Below are 22,987 nucleotides of genomic sequence, written 5' to 3'. Positions count from 1 at the left end.
AGCTTGTAGGTCTGCTATTTTGTTTTTTAAATCAAAGAACGACGGACATAGAAACATAGCTTTTTCAGAATCTGATCTCTTGAAGTCACTTCACTGACAGCCAATTGATTGCACCAAAAGGTGAGTATAGCTTATGAGTACGAATAGGCCTGAAAGAGCTGGAGAGACTCATATTCTAATAATCATTGCTATAGTGTCGAGTTAACATATCACTTACCATACCTTAAATCTATTGTAAATCAAAGAAAATAAAATGAGATATCAATGAATTAAGGTCATTATAGGCAACAAGTGTAGTTTGTGTAGTAACCGGTCAACAGTTGCAGCCCTATTTCCCTTTCTCCTGTCCTGCCTTGTCTACTTTCTCCTGTCCTTTCTTATCTCCTTTCTCCTGTCCTTTCTCATCTCCTTTATCCTGTCCTTTATCTCCTTTGTCCTGTCCTTTCTTATCTCCTTTGTCCTGTTCTCCATTAATCTCTTCCTCTCCTTTCTCCTCCTCTCCGTCGCTGGCTCCTGCCCCTTCCCCTTCTTCTCCATCACTCGCTTCCTCTCCCGCTGCTTCCTCCTCTCCCTTCTCCTCCGCTCCTCCTCCTCCTCCTCCATCCTCTCCTTCCTCGCGGGCGGCGCAGCATCTGCAGTGTCTCTTGAAGCCTCCCATGTTTACAGACCTGAAGACGGGGAGAGATTATGAAAATCAAAGTTATTGTAGTTTTTAACTCTTCCTTCGTCTTTATTTGCATTTAGTTCTGGCGTTGAGTTATCATTTTAGATTTTTTAACCCATTTAGACCTGACACTAGATTCTACAAAATGTCTTCTAAATCCTGAAAGTTTTCTTAAATGAAAAACCTGTTATGTGTTTCTGTGTCAGTGGTGCTCAACAATTTCATGTCAAGGACCCCCAAAAATATATGTAATTGGCCGCCGACCCCCATCTGAAAATATGTTGTTCCAGAAGCAAAGATTTTTATTAAAAACTAAAACAAAAAAAAACTCTGAAAGAATATATATTCAAAGTTTGCACCACATTTTCACGATTTTTCTAAAATAGCAGACCTACAAGCTCGTAGCAGCGCTATGAGCTTGTAGATCACGGACACATTTTCTTGTCCGTATATGTACAGAGATGTTGATGACCCCTGTGTCGGACCCCCTACCTGAAGGAGCAGAAGGGACAGCCGTAGCACCCTGCCCGGTGCTGGGTGGACCGCTGCTGGGTGGACCCTTACCTGAAGGAACAGAAGGGACAGCCGTAGCACCCCGCCCGGTGCTGGGTGGACCGCTGCTGGGTGGACCCTTACCTGAAGGAGCAGAAAGGACAGCCGTAGCACCCTGCCCGGTGCTGGGTGGACCGCTGCTGGGTGGACCCTTACCTGAAGGAGCAGAAGGGACAGCCGTAGCACCCCGCCCGGTGCTGGGTGGACCGCTGCTGGGTGGACCGCTGCTGGGTGGACCCTTACCTGAAGGAACAGAAGGGACAGCCGTAGCACCCCGCCCGGTGCTGGGTGGACCGCTGCTGGGTGGACCCTTACCTGAAGGAACAGAAGGGACAGCCGTAGCACCCCGCCCGGTGCTGGGTGGACCGCTGCTGGGTGGACCCTTACCTGAAGGAACAGAAGGGACAGCCGTAGCACCCCGCCCGGTGCTGGGTGGACCGCTGCTGGGTGGACCCTTACCTGAAGGAACAGAAGGGACAGCCGTAGCACCCCGCCCGGTGCTGGGTGGACCGCTGCTGGGTGGACCCTTACCTGAAGGAACAGAAGGGACAGCCGTAGCACCCCGCCCGGTGCTGGGTGCTCATGTGCTGCTGCAGGTAGGAAGGCAGGAAGAAGGAAAGCTGACACTCCTTACAGGAGTACGGACGTTCCACATCATGATTGCGCGCCACGTGGCTAAAGATGATCCCTGCAGAGAGAGAGAGAGAGAGATTGAGAGAGATTTACACATTGGTGGGGGGGGGGGAGAACGGAAAATGTATCAAAACCAACATTTAGAACCTCTCATTAGTTGTATTTCTCATTCATCGACAAATCATTATGCCAAACGCTCTGCCCCCTGTTAAAGTTTACGAAGCCTAAAAGCCAAACAGAAAAGCAGTTTTGTTTATTTATTTGTGTTATGTTCCAATGTTAATTTCCAAAAACACACAATTATATCGTTAAATCGCAATTATTTGGTTTAGCCTCATTTTGGGTTGGGGTTAGTAGTTACTTATTTATCAACTGTTGTGGAAAACCAGTAAAAATCGTGAAACCGTGATCATTTCTCCATAACAATCCCCATCCCATCCCGAGTACTAGTTAGTTATTTAGTTAGTAGTCTTGCGTGGCCAGACTATTGCCTCTCGCAATGTTCAAATGCTTCCGTCATACAGTCTGGAGCAACGGAATCATGAGTAAAATATAAAGTGGCCGGAAATGGAGCACCATCCCCACTTCCGAAACGTTTGGTCTTTACAGTCGCTCAAATTTATCCTAATATAAATACAAAACATCTAAGCATATATAGCTTGGTGTTTTAGCAGAAACAGAAATAAAATAAAATAAATGTAAAATATATTTTAATAGAACTGGAATGTTCCCTTTTTAATCAATGAAGGGTGGCTCCACTGCCCGCGTTGAGTTGCGTTGCGTGACTGCATTAAAATTGCCCCGGTTCGTTTTTTGACGCACGCGGCGGAGACGCAATGCACCCAGTGGAGCCCCGCCGTAAGTGTTAGGATCAAAATAAGAACATTATAATGGTGTGTAAAACAGAAAATCTAAAATGTTGCCACGGACAGGACCAAGTCTTTGCCACGGACGCATTTGTCCGTGTACGGACATGTTGGTGACCCCCCTGGTCTGGCTACACGAGACTACAGTTAGTCAGTAACAGTGAGTATAGTAATAATACCTTTGGACTTGGTCTTCCATCCACAGAGGAGACAGACGTAGCGGCCCTTGACCCAGCTCACCACCTTGTCCCGGGCCTTCATCTCCTCCGTCAGGAGGTCGCCGCCACTCCCACCGCCACCGCCGCTGGACGAGGACATGAGCGCCAGCTTGGCGGCCGTGGCCATCATGGCCTGGCTGCCCGCCTCCTCCTCGTTGGAGCCGGAGGGGGACGAGGACTGCTTGGTGGGCGCCGTGGCGTAGGCGTACGCCCGCGGGATCTTGTGCTTCTTCACCACGTGGAGGATGCCCGTGCCCTTCAGCTGGGTCTTGAAGTCACACACCTGGCAGGGCGGGATTTTCATCAACACATTTTCATTTCGTTTTTCCCGCTCACCTGGAATGTCTTAGCTTTAGTCACCGTAGCTTAGTTTCCATTTATTTTCCGACTGTGGGTGAAAAGAAAATGGTAGTCTACGAACATGTTAAATTTTTCCTCATACAGTTTTAGTCGATGGAATCAACACCACCCACCTGACAGCAGTAGTAGTCCCCGTCTAAAACACCACCCACCTGACAGCAGTAGTAGTCCCCGTCTAAGCGCAGCACGCCCTTGGACTCGTCCGACGCGTCGGCGTCCGTTGGGACGTCGCCGATTGCGTCGCTTTCTTTTTGGACGTCGTCTCCCTCCTCTCTCTCCTCTTCGTCGTCTTCGTCGTCTCCCTCGCTGCTCCTCTTACGCTTGACTGAGTCCGCTTTCTTTCCAACCTTCTCTGCGTCGCCTTCTTCCTCCGCCTAGAAGTATACAAAGTACCATTTCAATCCAGGCATAGAAAAACAAAAAGAATATGTTTATTTGTTCGGCCCAAAAACAATTGTTTACCGTCATGATTTGTCAATTCCCCAAACACTCTTCCCATAGGCGTTTCAAAAATAATTTATTTAAAGAAGAAAAACCCGGCCCAGGCCGTAGCGTAACGGTCTGGGCACCGGACTGGTAATCCAGTCGCAGTGTGCCGCGGGTTCGACTCCCGGAAAAAAAAAAAGAAGAAAAACCCTTGTTTTCTTCTTTCTAATTATTTGTTCGGCCCAACAACAAAAAAAGTGTTTATAGTCATGAGTTGTCACCTGCCGAGTTGGCTTTGTCCAAGGCTTTAAAAGGTCTTTAAATAAATACTTTTTGAAACGTCTAAGGTGAAAAATGAATTATTTCCTGGTGCCCTCGTCGTTTTGAAAGGGGGCGGGACTGCGACGCTCTATAAGACAAAACATCATGCCAGTCTAAACCTTCCGTACACAGACACTACACACCTCCTCTGCCTTACAGTCCGCCACTTTCTCCCCGTCCTCCCCTCCTCCATCTTTGCGCCCCTGGTCCATGCAGTGCGTGGTGATGATGTGGTCGTACAGGTTGGGGAAGTACTTGGTGGTGAAGTAGCACTGGTTGCAGTGGAACAGACCGGCCGTGCTCTGGTAGATGATGATGTTGCCCAGCCGGCCCACTGGCACGCCGTCCAGGTGGCTGGGGTGGGCGTCGGCCGCGTGGGTGAGCAGGTGGGCGTGGCTCTTGGAGAAGTGGCCGCAGAGCGGACACTGGAGGTGGAGCGCCGCGGCCGTCCTGGCCCCCCCCGGGGCCGACCCCCAGGCCCCGGCCCCGGTCGGCCGCCACGATGGCGTGGTCGCGGCAGCGGCGCCGCCGCCGGTAGGCGCGGCTTCCGCGCTCTTCATCGTCGCGCCGTCAGAGGGATCCTGGTGGGAACAACAAAATGCCGGACATTGTTTGCGTGCCTTAACCCATTTAGACCCCAGGACGATTCTACAAATGCCTTCCATAACATGACATGTTTCCTGAACAACCTGTGTTTCTATGTCAGTGGTTCTCAAACTATTTCATGTCAAGGACCCCCAGCATAATTGGCCGCGGACCCCAATCTCAAAATATCTAATTCAAAGATTTGTGCCACATAACATTTTACGAGAGCTCATGAGCTCCTAGATCTGCTATGTTTCAATAGCTAAATTATAACATCATGCTTAAAACACCAGGTTCCCGTCCAGAATGGGTTAATGCAGTGAAAGGAGAATTCCGGGTTATGTTATTATATCCAATAACGAGTGGTACAGGTGAAAACGTACAGAACATAACATAACGACCGTGCACACCTGAGTCTAAAGCCCTAATCACACCAAAGGGTCGTGACAGTTTTAGCGTTGTCCCTGCGGTGTGATATGTCTTGTTGCACGTTGACCCACTTTAGCTTTAGGCTAAATTGCTTACTTGTATCGCTCTGAGATTTCTTTTTATAACAACCCACACGTCTGTCTTTCATAATGAACAAATATGTTGCAGTGTTTTGTCCCAAAGGGGCTTCTGTGACAAAGCGAAGGAGCCTAAGGGCCGATTCATACTCCTATTTTATCGCTGTTTCGGCGCTGTAGTGCCGAAATGATTTCGGCTCGTCAGAAATTTTCAGTAGCACCGAAGAGCCGACTTTAGGACGGTACCCGCCCCCCCGAACCTCAAATGACGTCAAATTGTAGGCTCTACAGAGCCGAACCGACTTTTATTCGGCTCTAAAATAGGAGTATGAATCGGCCCTAAGGCCCTCAGCGGTTACGGTAATTTACAGCAACATGCTCTGAGCTGCTGTCCGCTCTGGATAGAATAAAATCAGATTACGGTAAGAATAAAATCAGATTACGGTAACAAGCGTTCTGGTCCACAATTCAAGCAAGCAGGCAGGTTTTTATTAGCTCAGTGGTAAAAAAAAAAAAGTCAATCCAGGTTAGAACAGAAAGGTTACAGAGGATTGCTTAACCACGTTAAACCCTGTAGTAGTTTGTTTGAACTATACGCGGTGGTCAAAATAGCCTTTAAAAGACCAAAACGACGGGTATAGAAACCATCATACCCCGCCCCATTCCAACGATGTGGTCTCCATGTCTGCAGGAGCCATGTCTTCTGTCGTCATGCTCTGTGGAGGAAAACAGACAGAAATATAGTTCATGTTCCATATGGCAGGATTGGCAGCTAAGACTCGTAAACCCCAGTGGTTCCCAACCTCTCTCTCCCTCCACCACTTGTAATAAACGTACGTTTTTGCATGCCAAAGCTACATTAAATTGAATTGAGTGAGTGAGTGAGTGAGTGAGTGAGTGAGTGAGTGAGCACCATGTGCATCTCTATACTACATAGAAATACTAAACAGAGCAAACTACCGTTAAATACACTGCTATTTACAAAGGTTTTGCAAATGAATGCAAAAATATGACTGCCCAGTTTGCTTCAAATGTTTATCCCAAGCTAACTTTTCCTACATGGATGTATAACTTTTTTTTTCAGCAGTTTTTTGTAAGATAGAAGAAGAAGAAGGTGGTTAAACTCACCAACATTGCAGCTCTAGGCCAAACTTGAATTATCCTCTTTCAATCTGCCGAGCTTTTGTGTCATAAAAATCCATGTAGACATGTTATGAGCTACTTTCTATCAAGGCATTCTGTCAAGTGATTCTTTGGAGTTTGGAAGTGATTGGTGTTGGAGTTTGGAAGCGCTCGTAAGTCACTGAACGGCCCTGGCCCCTGCGTGCCATCTGTTTCGCATTTGCACATAATGCAGGAGGCAGCAGCAGTGTGACCCCTTAATAAAAACGAGTGCTTCCAAACTCCAACACTTCCAAACTCCAATCACCTGCAGAGGATGTCTTGACAGAAAGTAGCTTGCCCTACAGCTGCAATGTTGGTGAGTTTAACATTGTTTAATACAAGTAGATCGCAAATGCAAATTGGATGAGTGGGGAGTCAATGGAGGGTATTGCAATCAAAAGGTATGGACTAGGAGAGTCCTTGAAATGTAAAAGATTGAGAATCACTATTTCTACAATATAGAGGATCAGGATATGCACGTGACATCATCATCAAACCCAGAAATTATGCAGGAATGCCCACTGAGTGGCAAAAAACTACTTTCTGGCCTTGACAACCCATGCATCCAAACAGTCATCACTATCTGATTGCATTAAACAACGTTAAACAATGTTAAACTCACTTTGCATGTTGCTTTGCCACTCAATGTGCCATTCACTTTAAGCATGCCGTACGGTGCTGAAAACTGCCGTAAAACTTGTTGGAGAAATAATAATAGCTCAAATTTATATAGCGCTTTTCTAAATACCCAAAGCGCTTTACATAGGAACATTAGGAACAGACTTTAATAACAAGGGGAAAAAAGCAAAACATAACATAACAGATACAACAACAGTACAGGGTTAAAAAGATAAAAGGATAAACGAGGCCTCAGCTGGGGAAAGCTATCCTGAAGAGGTGGGTTTTGAGTGAGGTTTTGAAGGAGAGGAGAGAGGGAGCCTGCTCTGAGATGCAGGTTAGGGAGTTTGGGGGCCGAAACACAGAAGGCCCTGTGTGGAAATGAATCGAATGAATTTAAAAGGATTATATTATAAATATCCGAAAGGCATATAAATATTGATAAAAACTAAAACTGGGTATTTTGTCTATAATTTCAGTTTAAAGTTTTGAGGACACACAATACAGTTTCAGTTTAGTTATCGTTTACATTTTAGTTTAGTTATCGTTTACACACAGTCATTAAAACTATTTTTAGTTTTTATTAGTTTCAGACAGTTAACTAAAATGTTTTTTTTTATTCTAGTTTTCGTTTTTTAGATAGTTTTAGTTAACTATTATAACCTTGGTCCATTCATTCAGTCCAAGTCACCCACCTCTCCCTCAGCCATGGGCCAAGCCTTCTGCTTCTTCTGTCTTCTTCTTGATATTTTGGACGGCACAGCAGTGGACGGCACCGCTCCAGGCCACTCGTACGTCCCGTCACCACGTCCACAGCCGTTAATAAGCACGGACGGCACGGCGTCCGGCTTCAGCCTGTTGGACTTGGAGCGCACCAGCACCTGGCCGCCCGCCCCGTCCGGCTTGCACCTCTGCACGTAGTCGTCGTCCGTGAAGTGGGCGCTGCACACCCGGCAGTTGAGCTGCTTCCTCAGGGGCATGTCCGCCTCCTCCAGCCGCAGGGCGCTCAGCCAGCGGCGCAGCAGGTCGCGGCAGAGAGTGGTAGGCCGCGGCAGAGAGTGGTAGTGGATGTGCTGGCCCGTGAGCTTCGTCTTGTAGAACTCGTTGCCGCAGTTCGGCACCACGCAGCGGCACGAGGGGGGGACCTGCAGCGAGGGGTCCGCGGCGTCCGCCGCCATGATGCCCCCGTAGTTGCCGCTGCTGGTGCTGAGCATGCTCTTGCTGGTGCTGCTCGTCGCCGCCGCCATCAGTGTAGGCATGTGTGTGTTGTTGTTGTTGAAAAATGGTGGTGGTGGTGACTGTGGTGTGTGTCTTGTTTTGGTTTTTCTAGGTAAGAGATTGCAATACCGCCGCCGACTGGCCTGGAGTTTTTTGATTGATTGAAATACAGTTGTCAGAATTACAGTACATTTCAAGCACAAACTCAATACAAAGACTGTTAACTGTGAGTGGACGACCCAATTAAGCATTACACTTGTTTACAACAGGGTCCACTTTGTTCAATTCATCAAAACATTTAGAGACGTACAAATAGACACTTCTATATAGTTAAAGAACAGAACAGGAATTCACCATAAAGAAAGTAAAAAGGGAAACATATACAGTGAGGGGAAAGGGGGGGGGGGGGGTGGTGGGGGGGATTCAGATTTTACAGGGGCCAGTTTCGAATTGCAGCCGTCCGTAGGTGCCATTTGAGAGCGGTTTTGAAGGAGTCAAGGGATTCACATGTCTTAATGACTGTTGGTAGGGCGTTCCACATTTTGGTGGCATTTAGGAGCGAAAATAATTTAGTCCCTTGTTTGTGCCGAATCTGGGTTGTACATGGTTTGTTGCACTCTCTCTGGTGATGTGGACTTAGTTTACATTAAGGAAGTATTTAGACAGGGTATCTTGGTGGTGTATCGAATCTTGTGGACCAGACCCATTGCAAGATGCTGTACTCTGTCGTCGACCCTAAAGGCCTATTCATAGTCTGGATTTTCGGTGGTGAGGTGACCACCGCTCCGGTGATGAGCTGACCACCGGAGCTGAAATAACGTTGAGCGGTGGTGAGTAAAAACAGAGAGAAGGGCTGGAGCGGTGGCGGTGATTTGCTCTTCACCGCGGCTCGTGATGTCATGTTGTAGTTCGGTGGTCACCCCACCACCGAAAATCCAGACTATGTATGAGCCTTAAGCCATCCCAGCCTGTCAAAGTGGGCAGGGGTGAGGTGGGTTCGGGGGGTGAGGCCATGTAGGAGCCTTCCGTGACAAAGCGTGTGTGTGTGTGTGTGTGTGTGTGTGTGTGTGTGTGTGTGTGTGTGTGCTGCCAACACTCCTGGGTCATGCAGGAGTCTTATTGTCATTTATCCTGGATCATGTATCCTGGATTATTTGGTATATCAAACTCCCAAAATTCACCAGACCACAGAAACCTTATACATCTAGGCAGCTAGGCTACATGTTTAAAATAAAATCACACCTGTGTGAAGTGAGGGGCGCTCTTGTTGTCGTACATCATCCAATAAATAATGTATATAGGCCTACTTCTTCATGAATTAATTTGTCAGCTTATGTTATTAACCTATCTTTTAACCATCATACAATGTTTAGAAAAAAATTCCATCTTTTCACCATGATCATAATGATGACAACTGAATTCATGTGATTGTTATAGGCCGATGTCCTCGTCTACATATGACGTAAATCTTCCTTTCATTGTCAATGGCATTTAATGTTTAGTGTTGCCACAAATTTACGTCATATTTCAGGCACATATAACGTAATTCTCCTTTCATTGTCAATGGCAAATGTGAGACGTGACAGGACAATGTCATTAAGACATGCGAATCCCTTGACTCCTTCAAAACCGCTCTCAAAGGGCACCTACGGATGTTTCTTTTCCCTTTTTACCTCTCCTATGAAGTTGGAAAAGGGGCGAGCGGTCTCATATTCCTTTATGATGAATTCCTGTTCTGTTCTTTGACTACCGATATATAGAAGTGTCTATTTGTACGTCTCTAAATGTTTTGATGAATTGAACAAGGTGGACCCTCTTGTAAACAAGTGTATAATGCTTAATTTGGTCGTCCACTCACAGTTAACAGTCTTTGTATTGAGTTTGTGCTTGAAATGTAGCTACTGTAATTCTGCAAACTGTTAATAAATATTTAAATCAATCAATATAGGAGGGAGACAGGGGTAGAGCGGCCGGACGGGAACCGCAAGGTTAGAACCCGGGCTCCCCCAGAGTTAGTGTCGAAGTGTCCTTGAGCAAGACACTGAACCCCTAATAGGTCCCAATGTGCAGGTTGGTGCCTTGCATGGTTTCCTCTGTCATCGGTGTGTGAATGTGTGTGTGTGTGTGTGTGTGTGAATGGGTGAATGTAATGCACAATCAATGTAAAGCACCTTGGATAAAGGCGCTATATAAATGCACCATTCATTTACCATTTACAGGAGAGGAGAAACAAGAGGAAGACACCTTGCTGTTGCCACTACCACCACATCCTGCACTGCAATAGGATCTGTGGGACCAGGATAGGGCTTTTCACCCATAGAAGTGGACGTCATCATCAAATTCAATGGACAACCATATAAGCAAGTAAGTAAGCAAGATGTTTAACCCATTCTGACCTGAGATCAGATTCATACGAGGTTTCCGCCGGTCACACACTGGTCTGATGAACCCATTCTGACCTGAGATCAGATTAAAAAAATGTCAGTCGCTCTTCGATTTTTCAAAAATAGCAGACCTACAAGCTCGTATCGCGCCATTCGGTGGCGCGATATGAGCTTGTAGATCTGCTATTTTTAAATAGCTAAAGCATAACATGATGCTGACACCAAAAAGACCAAGTCCATTTGGTTTAAATTTTACACTCTCAAGAGATAAACATCTATGAAGGTCCATTATGTGGTTACCAACTCTCCATCATTTAGCTGAGGACCACCTGGAACCCCCCCCAGACAGACAGACAGACAGACAGACAGACAGACAGACAGACAGACAGACAGACAGACAGACAGACAGACAGACAGACAGACAGACCAGTACCAGGGCCTGCACTGGATTGTAATTGTAATTTATGATAGGAAAACATAACACAGGGAGGTGCGATCTGCATTGTGGGGAGGAGGAAACAGTTGAGCATGTAATGATGAAGTGTAGGGCATATGAAGGAGAAAGAAGACAGTTAAGGGAGAATTTAGCAGAAATGAAGGAAAGGTACGACTTTAATAGTGAACATTTTAAGGAAAGTGTCAGTAGACAGGTGCTATATAGGCACATTTTTGAGTATCTGAGAGAAACCAATTTGATCGGTAGAATATAGGTTGTTTGTAAGGTAACTCAGGAATCCAAGAAGTAGGAGAAATACAGACACCAGCAGGTAGCGGTAATGCACAGTTATGTTTGCCAACCGCCAATAAACCCCACAAGAAGAAGAAGAAGATTGTAATTGTAGGAAGAGGCCAGAAGATGGCGCCTGAAACCTGCAAAAAACAAACCTGCACCGCATGCGTTCAAGCCTTTTTACAGTCTATGGTTCAAGCGAGTGTTCGAAGACTTTAATATGTATATAATTAAGTCATAAATTCACCACAGCATACATTGCCATCAATTACATGCTATTTAATTCAAATATATCTGCCAAATTAAATTAACCGAGAAACCGTTATATGAGTTCTAATTACGTCCTGCTCCTAAAACAAAACAAAAAAACTCACAAACAGATGAGAGAGAGAATGGATTTAACAGGAACACATAGGCTGAAAACAAAAGCATGGAACCAAGTCAAAAACTGAAGACAGAGAGAGAACTTTGGGGCCAATGAAAACTGAGACGAGAAAGGGAGAGGGAGTCAGGGAGAGAGAGAGAGAGAGAGAGAGAGAGAGAGAGTTGTGGGTTTGAGGTTTCTGCAATGTAAACCAGGCGCGCTCAGAGAGGACTAGTGGGGTGCATGAGAGAGAGAGAGAGAGAGAGAGAGAGAGAGAGAGAGAGAGAGAGAGAGAGAGAGAGAGAGAGAGAGAGAGAGAGGTCTGTGCGCTGAGGATAAATGCGCCCTTTCATTTGAAAGGGAGAGTGCGTACACGCACGCACGCGCGCAGTTCTGCCTCCCTCGTCGTCACAAGTGACAGAAACAAAGTTAAGAAACAACACACACTCACTGGACAAGAAGCAAGCGGAGGCTAAAGAGGTTATTAAAGCCCGTACGCATTGACTGACTGAGGACACTCCGCGCAGTGAGGACACATCTTCACACCCCGAAGGACTATAGCGGTAATTGAAGGACTAAACCTGTCCGATCTAATTGATCATCATATGGACAGAAGACTGCAGGACAGGACAGGATCTGAGTCACTGAGACTGGAGTTGGTGATGATGATGATGATGATGCTTTAATGTTGTTGGGTGGACGTCTGGACCGGACAGGTGCTGCTCGATCTTTGGGGCCGTCGAGAGAGGTCAATTACGCAAATTACGCACGGCACAATTAAGGTTCTATAGTTTTACAGTTTATTTTGTTGTAGTTTTGTTTTGTTTCTCAGTCACCATCACTTAATCGTTGTTGCTGCTGGTGGATGCCATCCAAATCGATGGACGGGTCCCACGATCTGTAGACGGTGGTTTTCTTCACTTCTAGATAAAGACATCGACATAGCAGCGCCTCTGAAGACAGGCCCCTGATGTTGTTTTAATGTGTACAGGATACACACGCGCGAGAAATGTGCGCGGAGCGCCGTTTGAACACGTTTTATTTAACGGATCCCCCGAGTAAACAGAGCCCCTCTGAAAGAACGTGTGTGTGAGTGGACACGCTGTTTGTTATGCACTGTATTTGCACAGTCCAGGGAGACCGCCTGCTTTGTGAATAAATCAATAGGATATATTATCTGACAGACAGAGAGCCCTGTCGATCTGTCCCACTGTCCATCATCCGTCCCTCTCGCCATCTGAAGCCCAATGGAGGTCCACAGATACCTGCTTTTCCTCAAGTTCCTTGTCCTTCTGAAAGGTAAAGAAATAACCCATTTGTTAACCACTTTCAATTTAATCATACAGTGTCGCATCCAAGTTTCAAGAACTTTAAAAATTTTCAATAATGTGGGCTACTGCAGTGTTTAATCTTTCAAATAGGCCTATATTTAAAAACAAGCTAGATAGGCCTATGTTATTTTGAAAATTAATGAAACAAATTTAGCCACAGTAGGCCTATAAAACATGGCTTTAGTGGTATATCCAAAAGTTTTCCAGAAAGTTTCTCCTTGATTCCATAATCTCCATTTTTACATAATTATTATCTTTTACAGTTTGGTTTTAAAGAAAGAGTAGCCTATATTATATATACGTTTAAACGGCCTGTGGTCATTCACGGCTCTGACTGTCAGACAAACTAAAAATACAGAGTAGTTTAGAAAGGTTGAGCTAAGTGCACCCCAGGCCAGCGCTCTAGAATAGACCTATACTGTATGTATGGGGGATCTATTCTAGGCTGGTGTTTGTCAAGCCGTGGGTCAGGACCCAGAAGTGGGTCACGGACCTAAAGAACAACACTGGAAAAAGAGAGAATATTGAGTTCTCGTCAGGTGTTGACACCTGGATTTACCCATGGAGATCAGTAACGGTCTGTCTGTCTCTCTGTCTGTCTCTCTGTCTGTCTGTCTGTCTGTCTGTCTGTCTGTCTGTCTGTCTGTCTGTCTGAGACAAAATGCCATCGTACAATTTAATTATTATCCAGAGCAACTCACAAAATGCACAGCAACATCCTCAGTAACTCTGCATCATGCATGTGTACAAATGGGCCTGTTGGTTGCATTTATACACACTCTGAGTTCCAAAGGGATTAGTTAACGTGTTACTGCCAAACACACATGAACAGAACATGAACTGAATAGCAGATGCATGACACGCACGCACGCACTGCGTCGCGTGTACACACACACACACACACACACACACACACACACACACACACACAATAACAAACAATTTTGTGAAGATAGGAGATGTGAGTTCAAAACACAGCAGGGACATTTTAACTTGGACTGGCAGTCAGATCTGGAAGAGCAGATCTCCTCCTCCTCCTTTTCACGATGACTGATGGCTTCTGCCTTGGCCAACTGACCTAGTGACCTATGACCTCCGCCCTGAAACCCACCTCTGCCTAGCCAGTGTCCAACTAGCACTGATACAGTCATTACGACCAGGGCATTTCCTATATACAGTGTAGTATTGATACAGTAGTATTGATACAGTCATTACGACCAGGGCATTTCCTATATACAGTGTAGTATTGATACAGTAGTATTGATACAGTCATTACGACCAGGGCATTTCCTATATACAGTGTAGTATTGCACTTCATCACCAATCGACAAATATAGCGAAAGAAAGTATCCGATACAAGCTTGTAGAATGACTGTAGAATGCAGTTGACATACATTTTTGAGCGGTGCTAACCTCTTCAGTGTGTGGCTTTGTGTGTACCGGTATGTCTATGCCATATTATTAGTATAGGCATTCTATGGATAATATTAATACTTAGGGGGTTAACCTCAAACAAATTGCAACAGAAACCCTTTCAACTGTTTTTGTTAAGTAAATATGTTAGTAATAACATCAAAAGTCCTATAAGAATAGCTGATGGTAACAACCTATATGGCCCCCGAATGCCTATACCCACTATACTTATTTGAAAACGTGTCTGTGAAATTATGGGACCTGCATAATGAGTATATCATGTTTTTGGTACTTTAAGTAGGCCTATATTTTGATGCAGATACTTTTGTATGTAAATGTTGATGTCCGAACTTGTACTTGTAACTTGTAACATACGATTTCTACATTAGGTTATTGATACTTTTACTTAAGTAAATAATGCGAGTACGTCTTCCATCACTGAATGCCAGCCTCCAGCAGTATTACACAATTTACAACCGATTCTGGCGGGTAGTGCTGCACGATTCTTGCTCAAATTGTGAATCTCGATTTTTCTCCTCAAGAATTGAGATCACGATTCTCACATGATTATCATGTTTTTCATGGAAATATTCATTGTTTTTAGTCAGTAGTTGCTGAACATGACTATTCAAAATGTGTCACCCGGAGCCATAACTACTGTGGCTTTAAACAGAAATTAAAGCTTGACTTCAACCTCCCTTAACCCTTAGAAGACTCTCTCTTCGATCCTTCACGATTCTTCACAAGATGAGATTGCACAGGTGTCTGAATCTAGATCGCTTTTCTTTTTTTCTTCGATTAACTGCGCAACATTAGCGGCACACCACCCAAACTAAAAACACAGATGAATAATATGGGTCATATCGGGCCTGCCCAAAAAGCCCCTCGAAACATCTCCAATTCCCCCTGAAACACTAAGTAACTTACCATGCAGGAATTCCTGGCATGATGGTGTGGCTGCGTGTGTGTGGAGCAGAATCACAGGCCCCCCCTAAAACACACACACACACACACACACACACACACACACACACACACACACACACACACACACACCATGATGGTGTGGCTGCATGCGTGGAGCGGATTCACAGCCCCCCAAACCCCCCCCTAAAACACACACACATGTTAGCTAGCTGCCACTGCACGGGCCTCAGCCAATGAAGACGGCCGGCCACACTGGGGCGAGCTGAACAGAAGTTCCTGTGGTTCTGGTTGAAAGCCCGATCTTTAAATAAATCTGCGCAACGGCAAGGCGACCATGAACTGCTCGTCAGGAGCATGTGTGGTGCTGCTGCGTCCGTGCTAGCAGACGGTGCCAAAGCGACGGGGCTACATACGTTGTTTTCTGTTGAAGCTCAGCGACGGTACAAGCTGACGCGCCACACCTTTTTTGTGACCAACTTATCTATTTTATATCTTATTTTAAAAAAAGACATAACAGATTAACAGACCCCCGGGTTCACACAGACATTTCAGGGAAAGAATAACTGAATTTCCGTTCTTTAAAAAAAGAATGTGACACTTGTCGCTATGGCGAGCTACACTTTTTGCTGCGCTCCTATGACGCGGTGAAGCGTCAACCAATCGTTATAGGCTATTGTGGGCCAGTTTCCACTTCCCTTCTCTCTCTCTCTCTCTCCCCACAATAACAATTCCAGCTTGAAATGGGAGGGAAACTAATCCTTGCCATCAGCCAGTTAGTTCCCTGTTGTTTTTAACCCCAAGCCTTTATGTTTTCTTTTAGATTTTTCTCACTTGTCACTTGACCCACACGGGGACAATTATAAGCGCTTGAGAGACGTCAGCGAGCGTGTTTGAGCAACACTTCAATGGTGACTCGGGCTCAGCCACAGTGTAGCTGACCGCACACTTTTTGTCGGTTTTGTCGCTTTCGTCATTCACATCATTAGAGGTTTAGATGTCTTGCTCGAGGACACTTAATTGGAGCCATGAGGAGTGGAGGGATTGAACCGGGAGCCTTGCCAGACGGCCCGCTGCATGTAGCTCCTCCTGAGACACATAATGTTATGCTGACAGGTCATACAGTATGTAGAAGAGTAGTAGAGTACCCAGGTAAACATCTCTCAGAGTGGGGTCCAGGGGTTGGATTCCAGGGGATTCCCTTAGAGCTCTGTAACTCTCAGACCTTTTCCATCTGTTCAGCCGGTTCACTTGTTTTTGTATCTTAGTCCATGAGCCAGAGCTCCAAAATTGAAACGTTAATTATGACTTGAGTGGGCAATATTTTCATATTTTCTATTTTCTGCATATTTTCCTTGATTTGCATTAAACAAGAAAATACATTAAATAATTGTCTTCGTGTAAGTAATCAACTGGGTAAGTTTCATGGCGATAACAATCTAATATAAGTATGGTTTTGCACACGTTATGATTTTGGAGCTCTGGCTCATGGACTAAGAACCACAAAGATCTGAACCGGTTCCCATTTGGAACCAACCGGTGGAAAAGGGGTCACAGAGCGTATAAATGGAACCATGGTGGTCCCCCCATAAGGGTCCATTTGGTTCCGTTTGTACACTCAGAGTTTTGGGGGTCTGTACCAAAACTGGGGATCCTTAAAAATGCAAAATAAACAATACAGACTATTATATCCACTCCTTGTAGCAGGACGTTGTTTCAACTCCCTGGCTCCGGGGGGCAGCGTAGACAAACACCTCTGTGTGTCTGACCACAAACTGTGTGTTTATTATTATCAGTAGCTGTGAAATGAATGGAGCTCAATGGGGTGTGAATGTACACGTGTGTGCGCGCGTGTGTGTGTGCGTGAGTGAATTAGTCAATGCAGACAGACAGGTAACCATGCATGAACCACAAAGGGGGTAATTTACTGTAAACTCCAAGTGTTTCTTTCTCACTCACACACGCACACACACACACACACAGACCAGGAGCCAGTTGTTTGTGGTAATGTCTCCTATTAGCTGTGCAATTTAACCATACTGTCGTGTACCGGTATGTGGTCGTTCTTAACACGCGTGTGCAGCAGACATTGCATCTGTGTGTGTGTGTGTGTGTGTGTGTGTGTGTGTGTGTGTGTGTGTGTGTGTGTGTGTGTGTGTGTGTGTGTGTGCGCGCGAGTGCGGCCGTGCGCACGTATGTTTGATGTTAATGGTTTCTGCAGAGCTCCCTGGTGCACTGGATGTCGGTTACACACTGTTATGTTATACTGAGATGTAGAACACAGGTGTGTGTGTGTGTGTGTGTGTGTGTGTGTGTGTGTGTGTGTGTGTGTGTGTGTGTGTGTGTGTGTGTGTGTGTGTGTGTGTGTCATGTCATCACCCACATTCTCTCATTACCTCTTAATCATTTCCTCCCTTCTTGTTTTCCCTTAAAGGTTCTGTCAATCTTAATTCCTTCATTCCTCTTCTTTTTCTCATCATCTGTTTCTCTCCTTGTCGCCCCCCCCCCCCCCCCCCCCCCCACCCCCCCCAAACCCCCTCCCCCTCTCGTTGTGAGCTTGTAGATCGGTTATTTTCACAGAATATCCACCCCCAGAATTGGAACGGCTGCATTGGGGTTTCATGTGGTTTAACATGTTTGACTCGGTTAACTTTCACTGAAGTGCCTTCTTTTGTGCCTTTCTTTTTTTTCATTAGATCATTTCAGTCTGTGAATGAAACACTTTTATGACGCTTTGTCGAGCTGTAAACTGAACTTCACATAGATCAGGGCCAGATTATCAATTGGGCCGTTGGGACCCACTGCATGTACTGGGGTTGAGGCCCTTAAAAGGGCTACTGGGGACCTTCATTGGCTGTTGATTGTGTTAAGTTTAGGTCAAAAGGATGATACAGAATTGCTTAAAAATTGCCCCAAACAGAATACTGTCCCAGGGACCCTCATGGGGGTTAATCCATCCCTTACTGTAGATTTGGTCAGAATGTCAAAAGGAATCGCTGTTTCTTGGCATCAAAGAATCGTGATCTCATGCCGAATCGATTTCAGGCCTACTAGTGTCCACCTGCTCAAGTCTTCAGTGAGTCACCTGCCATGAGAATCTCTATATCTCTCCTCTCTCTCTCTTTGTCTCATCTGTTTTTCTCCCCATCTCTCCACCTCTTCTCTTCCTCCACCCACGTTCTCCCCATGAGAGGATGAGAACACAACATGGACATGTAGATGGAGAGAACAGAACAGAGGGAGACAGAGATAGACAAAGAGATGGAGACAGACAGAGACGGAGAAAGAGAGAGTTTATGTGGACTGAAGGGAGATGACAAGCATTTCGAGTTATTGTATGGTTACTAGTTTTACTTACAGTATTGATCCCATTATATCTGTTGCTCTTGTTGCTTATGGATTGGGGAACTCTGCCCCAAATAGGTTGAGATTCACAAACCATTGGTTCACAACCTTGTCTAGATCAGGGCCCATTTCAAACTCTCACCAGTGTCTGAAGCTCATAACCCATCTGACAACTGAACACACGGCAACCCACCTGTTAATTCGGATTCGTTTTTGAGGCTCCTATACGCTTTCTGGGTCTGTGTGAACACAAACATTGGCTTGAGAGGAGAGGAGAGGAGAGGAGAGGAGAGGAGAGGAGAGGAGAGGAGAGGAGAGGAGAGGGGAGGGGAGAGGGAAAGGGAAAGGGAGGGGAAAGGGAGGAGAGGAGAGGGAACCATTTGTGTATTTAAAACATAGTACACATTGCTTACTACTGAATGCTGCTACCGTAGAGACTTACATTACACCATTCACGATATAGCCTACACACACACACACGTCACACACACACTTGCGCACACACACACACGCACACACTTCTGTAAATGACTGTGGTTGAGAAGATCTGGACTCAGTTTGGCTCGATGTTTTTATTCAGTTGTCATGACAACAGCTGGTCAGACTGGCTGTGGTGAGGATCTTGGGGGAGAGGAGAAGAGAAGAGAGGAGTAGGTGTGTGTGTGTGTGTGTGTGTGTGTGTGTGTGTGTGTGTGTGTGTGTGTGTGTGCGCGCCACTTGGATACCACCTGTGTGATGTTACAGCTTCCGTGGCTCTAATCCAGGATGAGTAAACCCACAGTGGTGTGTGACCGCTAAACATTTAAATGCTAAAACTCGAACAAAAATGGCAAAACTTTAGAAAGATCTGTAGGCGTCTAAACTAAACCAAATATAATATTGGTTCCCCTATTCTGGAGGCATTCTGTGAAAACAGCTGATCATTGGAGGCAAATGTTTCTGCACTCCAAATAGGTCTATCTATTCTAAGATGGCATCAAAGTCAAAGCTTTTTATTTTTTCGTGTTAACCCTAGGTTCTTAATAAGAAAGCATGTTTACAGTTCTTGTTGCGTATTGAGTACCGCTACTTTTGCAATGTAGTTAAAAAAAGATACACTGTAAATAAAGATAAATAAGAATAAAAATAAATAAATCTGCCATTTGTCTGGGGAAAAGAATGTTTTTAAAAAATCTGGAAAAATCGTATCGTGGACGTGAACCTAATATTGTGATTTTAATCGTATCGTGAGTTCAGCGAAGTATGTTTGGTTTAAGTGGTTAAGATTTAAACGTCTGAAGCCTGATTTATACACTGAAAACAGCAGTGACATGCTACAAGCTGCATGTTTGTACACCTGCTATTTTCAGTGAGCTCGTCAGTTCAAGCCTGAATACTTTTTGTGGCTTTCGCCTTTATTTTTATATTTCTTATGGAGGGACAGACCGTAGGCTGACAGGAAATGGGGAGAGAGATGGGGGGGGAAGACATGCGGTGAGGGCCGTCGTGATCGGGAGTCGAACCCGCGGCACACTGCCAGACTGGATTACCAGCCAAGGTGCCTGGACCACTGAGCCACGGCCCAGGCCCATGGATGCAGCTCTGTAAAGTAAAACATTATTCACAGACTCAAAACGCCTGTGAAGCTAAACGAGAATGGGAGTAATTCAAATTGAGATGTGAAGTGGTGAAGTCGTCAGGTTTATCTATGATTTCCTGGCAGTATGGGAGGTTTTATGCCAGCTCAGTGGCCATGAGGTTAGAGTCTCCGCCCTGAGGCCTGAGGTCGTGGTTCAATCCCCGGTCGAGTCATACCCAAACATAGACTATAATAAAAATGGTACCCAGTGCCTCCCTGCTCGGCACTCAGCAGTCAGCACCAAGGGTTGGATGGTGGGGGGGGGGGGGTTATTTTGGAGTAATGTTGTGTTTCCTGTTTTCCCCTGTTACCTGTCTTGACTCTCCACCCTGTGCTTATTGTTAATCTGATCCACCTGTGTACTGTCACCTGTGTGTGTGTGTGTGTGTGTGTGTGTGTGTGTGTGTGTGTGTGTGTGTGTGCATGCTAGTTCTGGTCCATAGCTCTAAGAGCTATGCTACTCTCGACTTCCTACGCTCGCATGAAATGCAGACCAGCCTGTAGCGAAAATAGAAATAACGTTTTCGCTACTCACCAATACAAAGACGGCTTGTGTGATTTACAATTACAAAGCCTACTTTCCGCGGTCGACGCACTCTGAGCCGTCCGCCACACGTATAAAATGCAACTTTTATACGTTCACCGGAAGAAAAAGTCTTGTCTTTTGGGTTTTCTCTTGGCAATTTCGGCAGAGGTCGCAGTGGAGTAACTTAAAGTATTTTTCTTCTGGTGGAAAAATAAATCCTTTTCTGGACAAAAAGTGCATTTTATACGTTTGGTGGGGGGACTCAGAGTGCGTCCACCGTGGAAAGTAGGCTTTCTAATCACACAAGCCACCTTTGTATTGGTGAGTAGCGAAAACGTTATTTTTATTTTCGCTACAGTCAAGACCGCAGGAAGTCGAGAGGTGCATAAATCTATGGAGCTACGTGTGTGTGTGTGTGTGTGTGTGTGTGTGTGTGTGTGTGTGCATGCATGCATGCGTGCAATGTGCATGAGTGCATGTGTGGACCCTTCTACTATGTGTGTACACAGTATGTCAGTTTTGCAGTGGTGTAAAGTAACTTAAGTACATTTACTCAGGTACTATATACTGTAACAAGTACCATTTTGAGGAACCTTCAGTTTACTGGAGTGTTTCCATTTTCCAATACTTTTACTTCTACTCCACTACAACATTGTACTTTTACGCTACAATTATTTGAAAACTTTAGTTACTAATACTATAGTTACTTTGTAGATGTTGAATACCATTACAAAAGATAAATAAAGAGGCCACTTCAGCCCTAAATAGACTATATAGTTTAGCCATTTGAAAATAGCTGATGATCTACAATCTGCGTTATCGACTATTTCAAACTTGTTACTTTAAGTATAGTCTGATGCCAATACTTTTGTTTTAATTTCCGGACTTTTATTTCGGGAATTGCAATATTGATACTTTTACTTAAGTAAAAAAAGAAAGAAATTAGTACCTTTTCCACCACTGCTGTTTTGCCTTTTGCCACGGTTAAATTTGTTACAAAAAAAGGAGACAAAGAGCGTCTCTACAAGCTGACGTTCTCTATCGTCGACTCGTCGACTATACGTTTCTATTTTTAAACGGGTCGTGTGGGGGTAGCAGTTCCAGCAGACAATCCCAGACTATATGCTTATGCTTTCTCCTGGCCACAGAAGCCGTAGTGGAGACTGACTGGGGGATACACCGATACAGAGGCGTTCCCAGGCCAGCACTCGTCACGCTCTATATTTGTCACCGCTAAACCCCTTATCCCCAAACGTCTTTGCCTTTTTTTTTACTATTTTGAAAGACTTTTTTGAATAGTCAGAAATAGCCAATCTACAAGCTCACAACGTGTCGATGTAGTTCGGCAAGTTGAACTATTCAAAAGCTTTTTTCCAAATAGTAAAAAAGGCAAAGTAGTTTAGGGATAAGGGGTTTAGCATGGACGAAAATAGAGCCCATTTGGGGCCCTATCTAGCCTTACCCCTTATCCATAAACATAGTAGCCATATTTTACTATATGGAAAAAACATTTTGAAATACTTGCTGAACTCATCGATATGTTGTGCAGCTTGTAGATTATACTATTACTATATGAAAATGTTTTTCAAAATAGTATAGTAAAGCATGGCAAAACAGTTTAGGGATAGGGCCCATAATCCACCTGCCTCGTGGGCCTCCTCCCAGCTGGGCCGGCCTCGAAAACCTCCAGGAGTCATCCGTTTTTTGTAATACAAAATGTTAAATTGTGATATCATCACGCATAAATATCTCAAAAAGTCACCATAGGTGGATATTTTATCTTTTTTGTGTATTAATGAATGCCACTGCAGCGTCTGTAGAGACTCCCCTCCTGCTCAGTCCCAGGTGGGAGGAGTTGTTGTTTTTTTACCATCATCATAAATGTATCATCATTGTTCCATGCTCTGCCATTGACCTGTAATATTGCCAGAAATAAATAAGAACTTTTAAACCTATATCCATCTGAGCTTGGCCCTAAATACTCATACCGGTATTCCAATGTCTGATCCACTTGATCCACTAAACCAGCAAACTGCTTACATTTGCAATAGTGTCAAACACAAGTATCCACAAGCTCAAAACATGTCGCTTCATGCTGTGTTTTGAGCTTGTATATCTGCTACTTTTGCTAAAACATAAATAATAATAATTGAATCCTGAAAAGTATCCCTTTAGGACAGCTGCTGGATCTATATTCTTTTCCTTTTAGTTGTTTTCGTAG

At 44.9% G+C, this 22,987-nt stretch overlaps 2 protein-coding genes across 2 annotated transcripts in view; one reads left to right on the top strand and one right to left on the bottom strand.

Moving 5' to 3' along the window:
* Window positions 1-186: 186 nt before the first annotated feature.
* Window positions 187-8,175, bottom strand: LOC310856521 (uncharacterized protein). The gene is made up of 7 exons (XM_083761993.1): window positions 7,609-8,175; window positions 5,785-5,847; window positions 4,184-4,621; window positions 3,446-3,667; window positions 2,895-3,216; window positions 1,748-1,904; window positions 187-668 (listed from the first exon to the last, which is right to left on the bottom strand). The coding sequence occupies exons 1-7, from the start codon at window positions 8,170-8,172 to the stop codon at window positions 329-331; spliced, it is 2,106 nt and encodes a 701-aa protein (XP_083618119.1). The 5' UTR covers window positions 8,173-8,175; the 3' UTR covers window positions 187-328.
* A 3,735-nt stretch (window positions 8,176-11,910) lies between these two features.
* Window positions 11,911-22,987, top strand: part of itga10 (integrin, alpha 10) — a 144,473-nt gene continuing 133,396 nt past the window's right edge. Inside the window, exon 1 of the mRNA XM_083761992.1 lies at window positions 11,911-12,908. Coding sequence (XP_083618118.1) covers window positions 12,857-12,908 — 52 coding nt within the window. The 5' untranslated portion in view covers window positions 11,911-12,856. The remainder of the gene's footprint in view (window positions 12,909-22,987) is intronic.

Source organism: Protomyctophum parallelum (assembly GCF_964188405.1).
Source record: "Protomyctophum parallelum genome assembly, chromosome: 3".
Taxonomy (NCBI): Eukaryota; Metazoa; Chordata; class Actinopteri; order Myctophiformes; family Myctophidae; genus Protomyctophum; species Protomyctophum parallelum.
This window is presented reverse-complemented; position numbering and strand designations above follow the sequence as displayed.